Source organism: Paralichthys olivaceus, chromosome 22 (genome assembly GCF_024713975.1).
Source record: "Paralichthys olivaceus isolate ysfri-2021 chromosome 22, ASM2471397v2, whole genome shotgun sequence".
In the NCBI taxonomy this organism is placed as follows: domain Eukaryota; kingdom Metazoa; phylum Chordata; class Actinopteri; order Pleuronectiformes; family Paralichthyidae; genus Paralichthys; species Paralichthys olivaceus.
In genome coordinates, this window is record NC_091114.1 from 6,114,830 (window position 1) to 6,127,760 (window position 12,931).

The following is a 12,931-nucleotide window of genomic DNA, read 5'->3' on the forward strand; positions in this document are numbered from 1 at the left end:
CCATCGGAAAAGTGCCGTGCAGCAAAACAAATAGTGGTTGGCTCCATAAATCAATTGGTTGGGAGGGCCGACACTGAAAGTCCACATTGATCATCACAGGCTAAATGTTAGCATCTCTGAATCATTTACTCCAGGCCCCATTTCATACACAACATCTGTTGCATTGGCAGAGACAGAGACCTGCTACAAACAACAGCGGCTGTCAAGCTGCTGCACAGCGAGAGGACGTGGCAATATTTCTTTTAAGAGAGAGATGGGTCAGATCCATCACCGAAGGTTTGGTTATTTGTTACACTTCAAAATATTGACAGTGTCCTTGTGATAAAGGTGATTTCTATTGGGATCTTAGACAACATAGTTTCCATCTAGTCAAAGGTACGAGAATTACTGCCCTGAGGTTTATGCCTTTGTTTACCAGTGTTGTTTCAGTTTGCATAAATTCTTTCACCATACCCTTTATCTTTGAGTACTGAAATCAAAATTCTAGAAAGGCAGACATGAGAAATCATGTTCAAGAGACCAAAACCATGTTTTCTGAGGCCACCGTGACCTTTGATTACTTAAATCTAACCAGTTAATCTGTTAGTCGAAGAGAACATATGATTCTTGAGGCAAAAAGGGTTTTGTGAGGTCGCAGTGACCTTGATCCTTGACCTCCAAATTCGAATCAGGTTATCCTTTAATCCTAGTGAATGTTTGTCCCAGATGTGATTTAATCCCCTTTGGGTGTTCCTGAAATATCACATTCACAAGAGCAGAATAGAATAAGTCTCTGACCTACAACCTTGAAAAAAAAACAAAATCCCATCAGTCCATCTTTGAGTTAAAGTGAAGATTCGTACCAAATTTTTAAAAAATCCCCCCAAGCGTTCTTGAAAGATGGTGTTCACAAGAATGGGATGGACGGACAACCCCAAAACAGCTAGTGAAGCAGCAACTGAGGCATAAAAGGAGAAGGAACATTCTCTGTACTGTGTCATTTGTTATCTGGGTGCTACAGAGAAGACAACACTGAACAGCCAATGCATGGAGTGAGTCAGCGCAGCATGTAGAGGTTTATAGTACAATCACATCATTATTCCTCAGCTACGCATGCTGCACATTGTCCTTTTCAGAATATGTTACACAAGGCAGTAGGCCTGTGTGGTGCTACGCATGTTCATCAAAGTAGACACGGTTCGGTTCAGGGTGGCTGACAATCATCACACACACAATACAAGTTTAAATTATTGATATGTTATGATTGAAATTGCAGTTTTGTGAATAGACTCTGAAATCAATCAGCGATCAACTAGAAAGACGATGTCTCACTCTGTTGGATTTGTTGGAAATAAAGAAACACTCAGTTAATTTGACACACAATGGTGTCACAGAGTGCTGTTTAGAAATAGTTCCGTTTCTAGGTTTGAATTTGTTTTGACGCCCAGAGGAACAGGTGTAATTTTGTTAAAACTGAGAAAGAACTGAAAAAGTACTCTCTGTATATATATATGCTTCTATAATTTGATTTACAGCTTTCATGATTCCAAGAGAATTAAACAGGAATCAAAGCACAAGGCATCAATTTATCATCTAGTCATCATCAGGTTCTCAGTGAAAGTTGAGTGTCAGGTCGTCAACTCTGCAATTTACAAAGCATTTATGAAATTAACGGATATGTTAAAAAAATATTTCATCAAACGTTATTAGTTAATAACACTCACACAAATTCCATTTTGTTTCCTCTCCCAAAACTACGCTTTTCATCCATAGACAGAAAAATGCATCTCGCATGAGAAGAACAATAAACAAACTACCCTCACGTGCATCACGCTAGCTCCTGAGCCATTAACAATACAACAGCTGTTACGTAATATGGCTTCACAATAGCTACAGTATCTCTGCCATTGTATCATCCAGCGAGTAAGTGACTGGCCCAAAGACAAGATGATTGGAGACAAGGGGGATATACAGCAAGTGGAGAGAGACGGGCAGTCACACAGGTGGAGAGAGACATTTACAAGAAAGCCAGATGTCCTTGAGAAGACAAGCGTGTGGGGTGGCAAGGGGACGGGATGATCAAAGCTGCGGGGGAAAGGGAGGTGAGATAGGGAGCGGAGGAGAAAGCTGGTCAGAGGATGGACTGAAAGGAAGGAGGAGAAAGGGAAAAGCTGAGAGAGAGAGAGAGAGAGAGAGAGAGTGCAAGATATAGTCCTCCCTTGTGGGGCCTGTCCAGAGTGTCCGGTCTATGAGGCAGTAAATCGCCCCGGTTCAATGTGTGCTCTCCAAACGCTGCCACACATTATTGATAAATCAGTGTGTGTTAATGAGAGGAGCTGATGTGTCCTGATGAATCACGGCACAACAATGAGCCTCACACTCTCACACACACACACACACACACACACACAATCTCAGACTCTGGCCGAGGTGGGTGTGCTGACTACTGTCACACTGTCATTTGTCATTTGTCTCCGACTCAAACGTGCACATATTCTCTCTCACACACACACATACATACACACACAAACCAATTTGCAGGAGCTGGATGAACACTTGGCCCCGTGCTGCAGTAACAACTCAGAGTGTTATTCTATCCTGTTAACAGAAGAGAGGGGGGCTTCCACAGCAGCTCCAGCAGGCAGTCAGAGGACAACACAAGCTATTTTGGTTTCACTTTGATACCGAATAGGCGGCTTAACATCCTCATTAGATCATATCAGGGCTACCCCAACACACACACAGAGCAAGCTACACAAAAAGCCGGGGCAAAATTATCTCCCCTCCACACTCTCTACCTATCATGAAATCTCATTATTTGTTTTTGTCGTGATATTGTGAATATGAATGTGTGGGTGTATTTGTCTGTTTGTAATTGTGCAAGTGTGAGTGCATTCATAATTACACATACAAGATGTGTGTATACCTAAACTTGAAATAAGTGTGTGTGTGTGTGTGTGTGTGTGTGTGTGTGTGTGTGTGTGTGTGAGTTTGCAGGGCAAGCTGACCTTGTTATAAGCTGAGTGGACTGTAATGCTGGGGCATCATTAGTATGGGTTAGGTGAGGGTTAGAGTTTGTGTGTGTGTGTGTGTGTGTGTGTGTGTGTGTGTGTGTGTGTGTGTGTGTGTGTGTGTGTGTTTGTAGAGGTGAGAGATGGGGGATGAGAGTGTAAGAGAGGATGTTAGATGGGAAGGTATGTGGGTCATGCAGGGACACATAAAGGTGGGTAGAAAATGTTTAGGACACACACACACACACATGTTTTTTGGTAAAATGTCCCCCCTGGCTAGCCTCACACATTCAGACATCCATGATAATATCTACACACACAAACACATAATCACTGTGTTCCAGGTGGACATAAGTTTATGCAAATAGAGTGTCCAGATTTTTAAATCTGAGGCCCAGCACATGTGAGCAATTCTCAAGGTTTTGATTCTTATTCAGGTTTGTTGTCAAATATGTAATAAGTGACTCCCTGTTGTCAAGGTGAAACATTGACGTGTAGCACACACTTTATGCATTAAAATACAAAGACCATCGGATTATCTCTGCAGAATTCTCAACCAAAAAAAACCACAGTGTGTGATGGGTGGAAAAAAACAAGGATGGAAGCGTAATCTCTAAAGTGTAACTTCGCCCCTACTGAGACGACTCCAATTACCACTAGTACTACGTATACTGGTATTTCACTGACCTAGAAGGCTGCCTATTCACTACTGGTATATGGTAAAACTTTCCATAGAGTGCAGTAATATTGCTCTGGAGCTATTAAGTGTGTTTCTCCCAGCAAACAGTGAATGACACGGCCATTTTAGTACTTACTGTAAAATACTATGTGTAGGTCCCCACATTATATCATCTCTGTCCTTATTGTCATAATAAAATTTGAGTCAAATGTCAACATCAGCCAGCAGAGGGTAACCAGATCCACAGTAAGAGAATGGAGGCCATTTAAAAAACAATGGCAACCAACCAAAATACTAGACAATGCAAGAGACTGTAAGCCACCGGATGCAGAGAAAGCCAATAGAAGCCAAACAATGCTAGTAGAGACAATGGAGGCAAGCTGGAGGCAAAGTGAAGGCAAGCTGTAAGCAGGCCACTCTGAAGCCCTGCCAGGAGGATGAGGAAGAGGAGGAGGAAGAGGAGGAGGAAGAGGAGGAGGTGGAATATTTGAGTTGTTTATTCCCGGCCAGGGGTCAACTGTGGCCTCAGGCTGATGCTCAGAGAGGGAGGGAGAAACTCACACATGATGAGAATGTACACAGAGATACACCAGCTCTAGCACACATAATCATGGGAAGGGGTCAGCAGTGCCCTCCATCAGATGAATGCACAAGCAGACACTCCTTGAGAGAAAGATGAAGATGCACGTCACAGGCAAGACTTTCCTCAGACTCCTGTGATGGTAAAAGCTTGAAATCTCTAACCACAGACTCCACCTCGTCACCACAATTACCATAAAAGATCCACAAGAGTGTGAGGAACACTGAGGCCATTAAGATGAAAATGGTTTCAAACAATGGGTATGGCACAGGAGTGGCCTTTTCCCAAAGAGCTGGCACTGCCATGACCTGTCCAACATATTTTACAACCGTAATTACAATATAGAGTGCAGTAGCCTCTATGGCAGATGTTGCTTCCCACATTAGAGGTTCCCCACATAATTATCATGATGAACTTGGCACACAAAGGCATCAAATATTAAGACACACACACACACCAATTCACAGAGGTTGTGCATGTGGGTTTGCAGAAAGGCAGATGTGGGACAAGATCGTTCAGGAGGTACAGAAATAAAGATAGCTAACTTGGCAGATGCCGCTGTCACTGTGTGGGTTCACCTAATAAACAAACAGGTTTCAGTAGCAGGCAGATCTCGACCAGTCCTGCTGTAAGAGCATAACGAGCATACCATGCAGACCCCCCCACACACACCAGTACACACACGTAATCGATTAGCTCCAAAAAATTGTTATCTGGAGATACCCACCAACAGAATATTCCCACAGAGCCTGGTGAAAGTCCATCTATTGGTTGTTGTTATATTGTGCACACACACACAAAAACGCACACACACAGGGGGGAAAAAAATAGCCTGTGTAACAGAACAGAAGAAGACTGCTAAATGTGTTTACTGAATAATGGCTGCCAGCTGACCATCGGCGACCTCGCTGTTGTGTAACAGCTGTGCATGAATACACATGTCCACCCATCGAGTGTTTATTTTTGTGACTGACAATGGAACTCCACTTTCACTTGTGTTCAATGTTGCTACAATGCGTCCCTGACCTCCTCGAGGTGGTTTGGTCAATCACAATGCGATCGCCCAAAGTTGATTGAGTGCAATCCAATCACTCGGCTCTGCCCACTCATATGTTTTTGTGTTTGTTTACTGGTCAGTCCTGCCTAACCATAACTAAATATAGATATGCATTTCAAAATAATGTCAGAAAGTTTCATTGAGCCAAGAGAACGTCTGAGGAACAACATTATTGTTACGATACAATCGATACAGTATATTTGTCTGTACTGTATATGGTGATTGTCATTTTGAGCCAAATTCTACATAAATCAAATGTAATTGTCTAATTTAGCTTCAATGAACAATTGTCCAATTACATTTAACAGACAAACACACAAGATAAATTAGGCCACACCGTGTTCCACTTGCCTTGAGGGAAGCACAGGGAGAGTAATGGCTCCCAGAATTGCAAATGAGGCGCCTCTTGACGTTTTTATATCACCGTAAATCACCGTATGTATGAGACAACTTTGTTTGTGCTCACCCGCTTGTGTGTGGATGTGTTGACATGTACCTCAACAAAGTCATCAACATAGTCACAGCTCAGGATGGGTCATGCCGCTGGTACAGATCTGTCTGTAATAAAGCAGGAATTCGCTCTGTCTATTTCCTGTACTACCATAAATACAGGACATGTTGTGTACAGCCACCGGGAAGATGGACTGGGATGTTTCCCAGATTCAGATTAAGTCCTGAACTACAAATTACAAGCCGTGGATGTTCTCCATTAAGGCTTTACAGTTGAGGATTAATCTGTAGTCTGGCAAGTCAACCATCAAAATCCAGTTATCCAATGCAGGCAGAAAACGGAGCAAAGAAGAAGAGAAGATGAACAGCAAGCAGGACGGAAGGGAGAAACTGGAATACATGAGAAGTTAAGAGGAAGGCCTTCGGGAACTCACCTGGTCTTTTCTCCATTTTTCTCCCTCGACTGCCACATAGTCGAACCTTGGATATTAATATGAGGATCTGCTTCTGGCAGAGCGACTTGTTGCTCTTTGGGCATGGCTTGCGCTTGCTGGCGATCTGCCGGTTTGCTTGGGGGTCCTTGACCTCCCTGCGCTGGCGAATGAGGGAGCTGGCGAGAGCGGCCATCTTCCCAGCGCTGACCCTGCCGCCGCCTCACCAGCCTCTGGCGGCTCGGTGGCGCCCAGGTGTCGGGGGGTACCGTGGGCCACCCCCCTTCCCGCTCACCCAGGGCGACGGAGCACCGCTGAGGGAGGGGTGCAGAGCGGAGGAGGGGGCTTCAGAGGATGGACCGTAGCGGAAGGGAGAAAGGCAGAAAAAGAGGGAGAGGAGGGGAGGAAGAGAAAGGGGTGGAGGAAAGAGGGGTGGATTCCACAAAGGCCCACCCAAAACAGACAACTCTCGCTCTTTGAGGGTTGGGTGATTTGCCTTTAAATGTCTCTGGGTTTGTTTTCTGGTTTGGAGTCAGGTTCAGGTGAAGCCTTGTTATGTCGCTTTTCCTCTTTTCAGACAAGTCATGTCGTCATCAACCCGAAAAACAGTGCAATGTAAATGCTGTCCTCTGATGCCTCTGTCCCAGTCCAAGTCTACCTTCCTCTTCCTCTCTTGGCTCCTCTGAAGTTTGACTCAATCCTGTGCCAAAGGGTTCAGCAACAGAACCGAGCACCACATTGTGAAACAAAAAAGAATGAAATAAAATATAATCACATTAAGTCCTCTTAGCACGCTCAGTCCTTCAGATCAGAACCTGATCCGGTTCAGTGGGATAAAAAGAAACGCCTCAAAACCAACTCTCCAAAATAACTGTCGGGACACACTGCTGCTCCTTTTCTTTCTCTTCCTCACCTGAAAAATGTCTCCATTCAAAACAATGTCACAGCGAAAGAAGTAGAAGAAGTAGGGACCATCCGACCTGAGGTATCAGCTCTGCAAGCTGGGACAAGGATAAAGGGTTGCGGACAGTCTCTGCTGGACAGAGTGCGGCTCGATTCCTCTAAGCTCTCCTGGCATCACCCTTGTGTTCACCCACACCCTAAGAGAAGAGGGGAAAAAGACAGACGGCTTGATAAATCCAGCATTTCCCAGAGATAGAGGTGACATTCATAAACGAGAGAGCACAGGAATAGAGAGACAGGGACACTGAAAGGAAAAGACAGAGGGAGGGAGTGCAGTGAGTCTATCTATCCCCTCTGTCGGCTGGGGCTCTCCAACTCTCTAGGCAGCGCGTTACACCACAGCAGAGCGCAGCGCTGTGTCCTTCAGCCAGGCATGCCACCTCGCAGTTGGGAGAACGAGGGATGAATGAATGGAAGGAGACAGAAAGGGAGGGGAGAGGAGATGAGGTGAAGGGGGAGAGGGGAGAGAAGGGGGGGGGGATGCTGGCAGGTAGCCATGCCTTACTGTAGATGGTGTCCTGCCGGCGCTCATGTGAGAGTCTCCACCGGTGGGTGACAGTCGTCCGATCTGGTTCTGTGGTGTCCGGCTGCACAGTGTGCGTCCATGTGTGTGAGGGGAAAGTGTGTGTCTGCCCGGAACAAGACACCTCTCAGCCTCAGCGCACACGTGTGAGGGAGTGTGTACATGCGTGTGTGTGAAGGAGCAGCACAGTGTGAAAGTGTATGGGTGTGAGAGTATGTGACAGAGGCAGCATGTGTGTGTGTGTAAATGTGAGTGTGTGAGTGTGCGGCTCTCTTGCCTGTCCCTGTTCACAGTGTATTACAGAGTGAGCGCTGGCAGTGTGCTTCACACGCTCTCTCTCCCTCTTTCTCCCTCTCTCACACACACATTCTCTCCCTCCTTCTCTCAAGTCTATTTCCCTAAACCCTCCCCTTTGCTCTTCTTTCTCCCTCCCCCTCTCTTACTCAAATCCCTCCATCAACATGCGTGGTTCAAAGTCCCCTCCTCCCCAGTCTCCCGTATTCTCTTCATCACCCCCTGCAGCCGCACCAGGCAAGGCTGATCTGGGCCGGGTCGGAGCTGGGGTGATGCTCCAACATCCCTCCCTCCCGCCACACCCGCCCCAGCATCTCTGAAGTGATGTTGTCTTAAAGAGACAAACTGAGCGAGGTTGTCAGTGCTGTTCCTTCAGCGATGACAAGGACGTACAGATGCTGTGACACAGTCTGAGTCAGTCAGGACCTTGCGTCACTGCCGTCACATCACCCCTACATCTGTTACAAGAACAGCCAGTCGCACACACTTTTACATACGCGGCACGTGCAGCACGCAATCAAGTCCAACAGTCAGAATGCAGTTTGGCAAGATTACCTCACAGAACGTGATTGTGTGAAAAATTTGGAAAAAAACACATTAAGCCAATGTCAGCATGGAGGAGGTAGGACATTGAGATCCTATCCCGTGGTCACGACTTGTTTAATGCGTGGGAACGAGATGATCATGAGGTGGCCACAAATTAATAAGACGTTGCCACGGGAAATGTTTGTCATTTCTTCAGTGAGACTGTTGACTTTCTGGCATCAGTAGCTTCAGCCGCAAACATGGACAAGTTTGATCTGATTTCGTTTTATTTTAATCTAGGGATGAATTACAATGATAGTGTAGCGACCCTGCTTTCCAGCTGGACTGGCTGTCTGTCTCTCGGCCAATCAGGGAAGTTGAAAATGCTGAGTATGGGCGCCGTCGATTGGTGGGTGTGGCAGGGCCGTTGAGATACGTCTCTGTGTGCAGGAGTTCACAAAGTTTGTTCGTGGTAAAAAGAACGAAAATAAATGTCCTGAAGACATCACGCCCTGTCTCCTCATTACTTCCACCAGCGTTACAATATCCTGAAATCACTTGCGGCTCGACATGGAGTAATTCTGAGCAAGAGACACTTAATTCGGCTGCTCAAAAAGCACGGGCTCAAACGTAAACAATATGCTGACCTCTGGGACGTTATAGATTCCATCATGCGTCTTATTAACTGGTGGCCACCTAATAATTAATGTCGTTCCCACGCATTAAGCAAGTCGTGAATCATCATTTCCACTAGCTCACGGCCCAATTGAATCTGTGTAAGATTCAAAAAGTTGGGACATTGTTCCAGAGTGGGGGTCTGGACAGAAAAGGCTTGGTCAATGTGTAATAGGGCAGAAACAGCAGGTTTTCAAAGTCTTTTCCAAAGCAAAGCCGAATGTGTTCCATGTTTGTTTTATTTGTAGTTGTATTAGTGTGAATACTGTATCGTTGAGAAAGAACTGCAACATAGGGAGACATTACCAACTATGCATGCTGCCGAGACATTTCTCTTAAAAAATATATTTCTAAGTAACATTAAAATGCTAAAAAAAAGCATTTTTATGATTGAGTGCATACATTTAAAAACGTAATTAAGACATTTTTAATTAAGTATTCAATTTTGCACCTATTAAGACCTTGAAGAAACCTGATACTGCCTCTGAATCCAATTTATATCTCCATAGCTTCTCAGTTGGTGTCTATTCAAACTTCAAAATGTATAGTATTCCATTAGTACACCATCAAAACCAGACTGGAATGGTGATTTCACTTGATAAACTGCCCACAGCACTTCAAAAAAAGAGAAAAAGAATAATCCCTTCCTGTTTGTGATACAAGGTTTACATTTAACTGTGACGACAGCAGAGCAACAGTATCTCGGCCCGACAGCACTCAGCGTTCCCCTGAGAGAGCAAATGTAAAATGACAGTGGGATTCTGTGATTGCAGGCAGACCTGCTACTGGGGCTCCCCCTCTCCATTTTTGCTGGGTTAGCAGGGAATAAGAAGAGAAACCCCTGCAGGATTTCCCCTACGCACACACACACACTCACACACACACACACACACACACACACAAAGGGTCACCTATCACCACCGTATTGCAGTTTCCTGGGCTGTTAAATAATGTAATTACCTCTCTCCCTGTCCTGTCCTCTTACTGCACCATGGCCATCTTTCCCAAACACAACCCAAGGGCATCCCTCCCCCCCACAAAGCCAAAAACCCCACAATCCCCAGCTCCAACTCCGCCTCTTAATTGGCAGTCCACTAGACTGTGGGAAAAAACCTAGCAGCTTCCCTGCAGACTCACACTTCAAAACTTTGGTTTAAAGGGGTATAGGGCATGGATGTCCACTGTGTGTTCATAAATGCTGTGCTAGCAGACTTCATGGATGTATAGCAAGACTTCTACCAACAATGAAGAATATATTTAGAAAAGTTAGAAAGTATTAAATGCCCAAAAGCATTGATATCATCAATTCCATACTCTGTATAAAAAAATGGATGTTGCATCTCCACTTCCTACCAACGTGATCGGGGTAAGTAGCCGTCAATACATGACCTGACCTGCTGACCAAGGCTCAGTAGGTAAGAGATTTGAGGAGGAAGATAAAGAAAACAGGGGAATATCAGGCTTTGTTGGTTTTTAAAAGATGTTCATGAAGTTTAGGGAAATGGGAGTTAGAATGAATGCTAAAGGTTTAACCTCATCATTTGTCTATGCGCTTCAGAGGCAGAGGAATTAAACATTCTGTCAGCTCTTCAGAAAGCCCTCAGGTTTTAGGGGGTCATTTTCAAACAATGCTCAGGTTTTGGAGCGTGTTTTTATTCATCTCCATGCGCCTTAATGGATTACAGACAGGGAAAAGTCCTGGATGTGCTTCAATTTTAATGGGTTCCTCCTTTGCTCAGGTCCCATCTCTCCACAAAATATATATATATAATATATATATTTATGATACAAAGAGATAGCATCATTAGAATGTAACAGAGGCAACAAATAACTTTTAGAGTAAGGTTACCAGAGTTACCACAGACCCCCTTAATGGCCCTTACACTTCTTAGAGTCTAAGAAGTGTAAGGGCCTTCATCTCTTCCTCTTCATGTTACACATTTCATTGTCTCCACCTCCTGCCATCTCTCTTCACGCTCTTTACTTTACTCTCTGACACTGTGGAGGTGACTGGTCCTGTTTAGCCCTACATCACTTATCTGATGCTTTCCGTTTTAAAATGAGGGTGTGAAAACAATTATCAGTTGAAACTGCACGGGGGGAAAGCATAATAAGGAAATTAGGGAAATGTACATGAAAATGCACAAGAACCAAAGTGATTATTTTCTTGTGTCTTTGCTCCTTTCAGCCTCAGCTCACTCTGAAACTCTTTCTCATTATCGGATTCAAGGATCCACTTTCTACAGAGAACAAACATGCTTGTGCTTTACAAAGACTTTATAACATAGGGCTCAGGATTTGTCATCTCGACATCAGCTCGCTCATGTGGGGAGCTGAGGGCGCCAAGACATTATGACTTCATATTTCAGCCTATGTCCTGCTGAGACCTGGTGTCACAGATAAATACCCAATAAAAGGAGAAGACACACACAGAGTGCATCCATAAAACCACAAACAAAGCTGTGTCAAAGCTGACAAAAGTGCATGGTTGTCATTTGTGTGTTTTATGAACTGTGTTGACCTGAATGGGTGAGTTTGTGTGTGTTTGTGTGCATGTTGCGCCATCTGTGCGCTACCCCCTGCTCACCTCCACGTCCCCTGATACAACTGTGGATTAGAGGCTGGTAAATTATGCGTCAGCGGCGCTGTGCTGCCTCAAATAACACAATAATGCAGCGTCCCTATGTGTCAGTCGGCGCCTGATAACCGAAACAAGCCTGAGACAAATGAGCCCCAAATTGGGACTGATATCTTTCAGTGGGGAACTTTAATGAACACATATTGCAGGTGTCTGCAGCTTAGGCCTCCATAAATGCTGCAAACAAACCTCTAGGTAACAGCGAGTCAATCTGGAACAGGATGCTAATGTACGCTTAGCGTTTTAGTGGATGTTCACCGTCACACTTCTCAGATGTCAGCTAGCTTGGCCAAAAGTGGATGTGATTTTAAATACTTTCCCTTTAGTGTTACACCTTTTAAATGTACTAAAGTATTTCCAGTGAAAATTGGCAGTCAGCGCCCCCTGGGATTAGAGCACTTTTACACTTTATTGTGATTAGAAAGGTGAAAAATAAATAAGGGAAAGATTGGAATGATACAAATATCACATTAAATTTAAGCACAAAAGTTAGAATTTTTAAATACTTTTTTGATCCTTTTTATCCATAATAGCCCAAGGGCAAAATGGATACTCTAAATTTGTATTTTCTGAGGCAATTCAATTTTGCTGCTGTAGTTACAGAGATATACTCTATCCATTTTGAAATTGTAATGTAGTTATAATTTTCAACTAGGCCTCGGAAAAGGCCAGATTTTACATCTGGACCACACTGGGTACATGTGCCTCTCGTGGCGGCTGCATTGCTGATCTGTTGCGTCTTGTGCAAGTTCACAGTGGGAGAGGGAAAGGTTTCTGGTATGACTGCTGTATTTCCAGGAATAAATGTAGCTCTCAACTAAATCTCAGAACTCTACGCCGTGCATCTCACAGCAAATATTTTACAATAAAAACCATGTAAAACAGAAATAATACAGTAATTTTACTTTGAAACAGGTAGAAGTGTTGCAAATATTTATGTTTATTCCACAAATAGAAATTGACACTGAGGTGAAAGATCATTTTCATTGTCTGTTTTGCTCTGAACTGCACAGGCCATGCAGAGAAAATAGGCGAGACCCCAACTCTCTAGAAGAGAAGCGCGGCTCAAATGCAGGAGAAGTGCCAGAGACTTGCGGTGTGGGCACCAAAATCAAAAGCAAGACGT

The 12,931-nt window shown here is 44.4% G+C and overlaps 1 protein-coding gene across 1 annotated transcript in view; it reads right to left on the reverse strand.

The window, feature by feature from the left end:
• The window catches only part of fgf11a (fibroblast growth factor 11a), a 117,356-nt gene that overhangs the window by 67,091 nt on the left and 37,334 nt on the right, over positions 1-12,931 (reverse strand). Inside the window, exons 7-8 of the mRNA XM_069518484.1 lie at positions 7,656-7,779; positions 6,191-7,287 (exon numbers count right to left, since the gene is read on the reverse strand). Of these exons, the coding sequence (XP_069374585.1) occupies positions 6,191-6,383 (193 nt within the window). The 5' untranslated portion in view covers positions 6,384-7,287; positions 7,656-7,779. The remainder of the gene's footprint in view (positions 1-6,190; positions 7,288-7,655; positions 7,780-12,931) is intronic.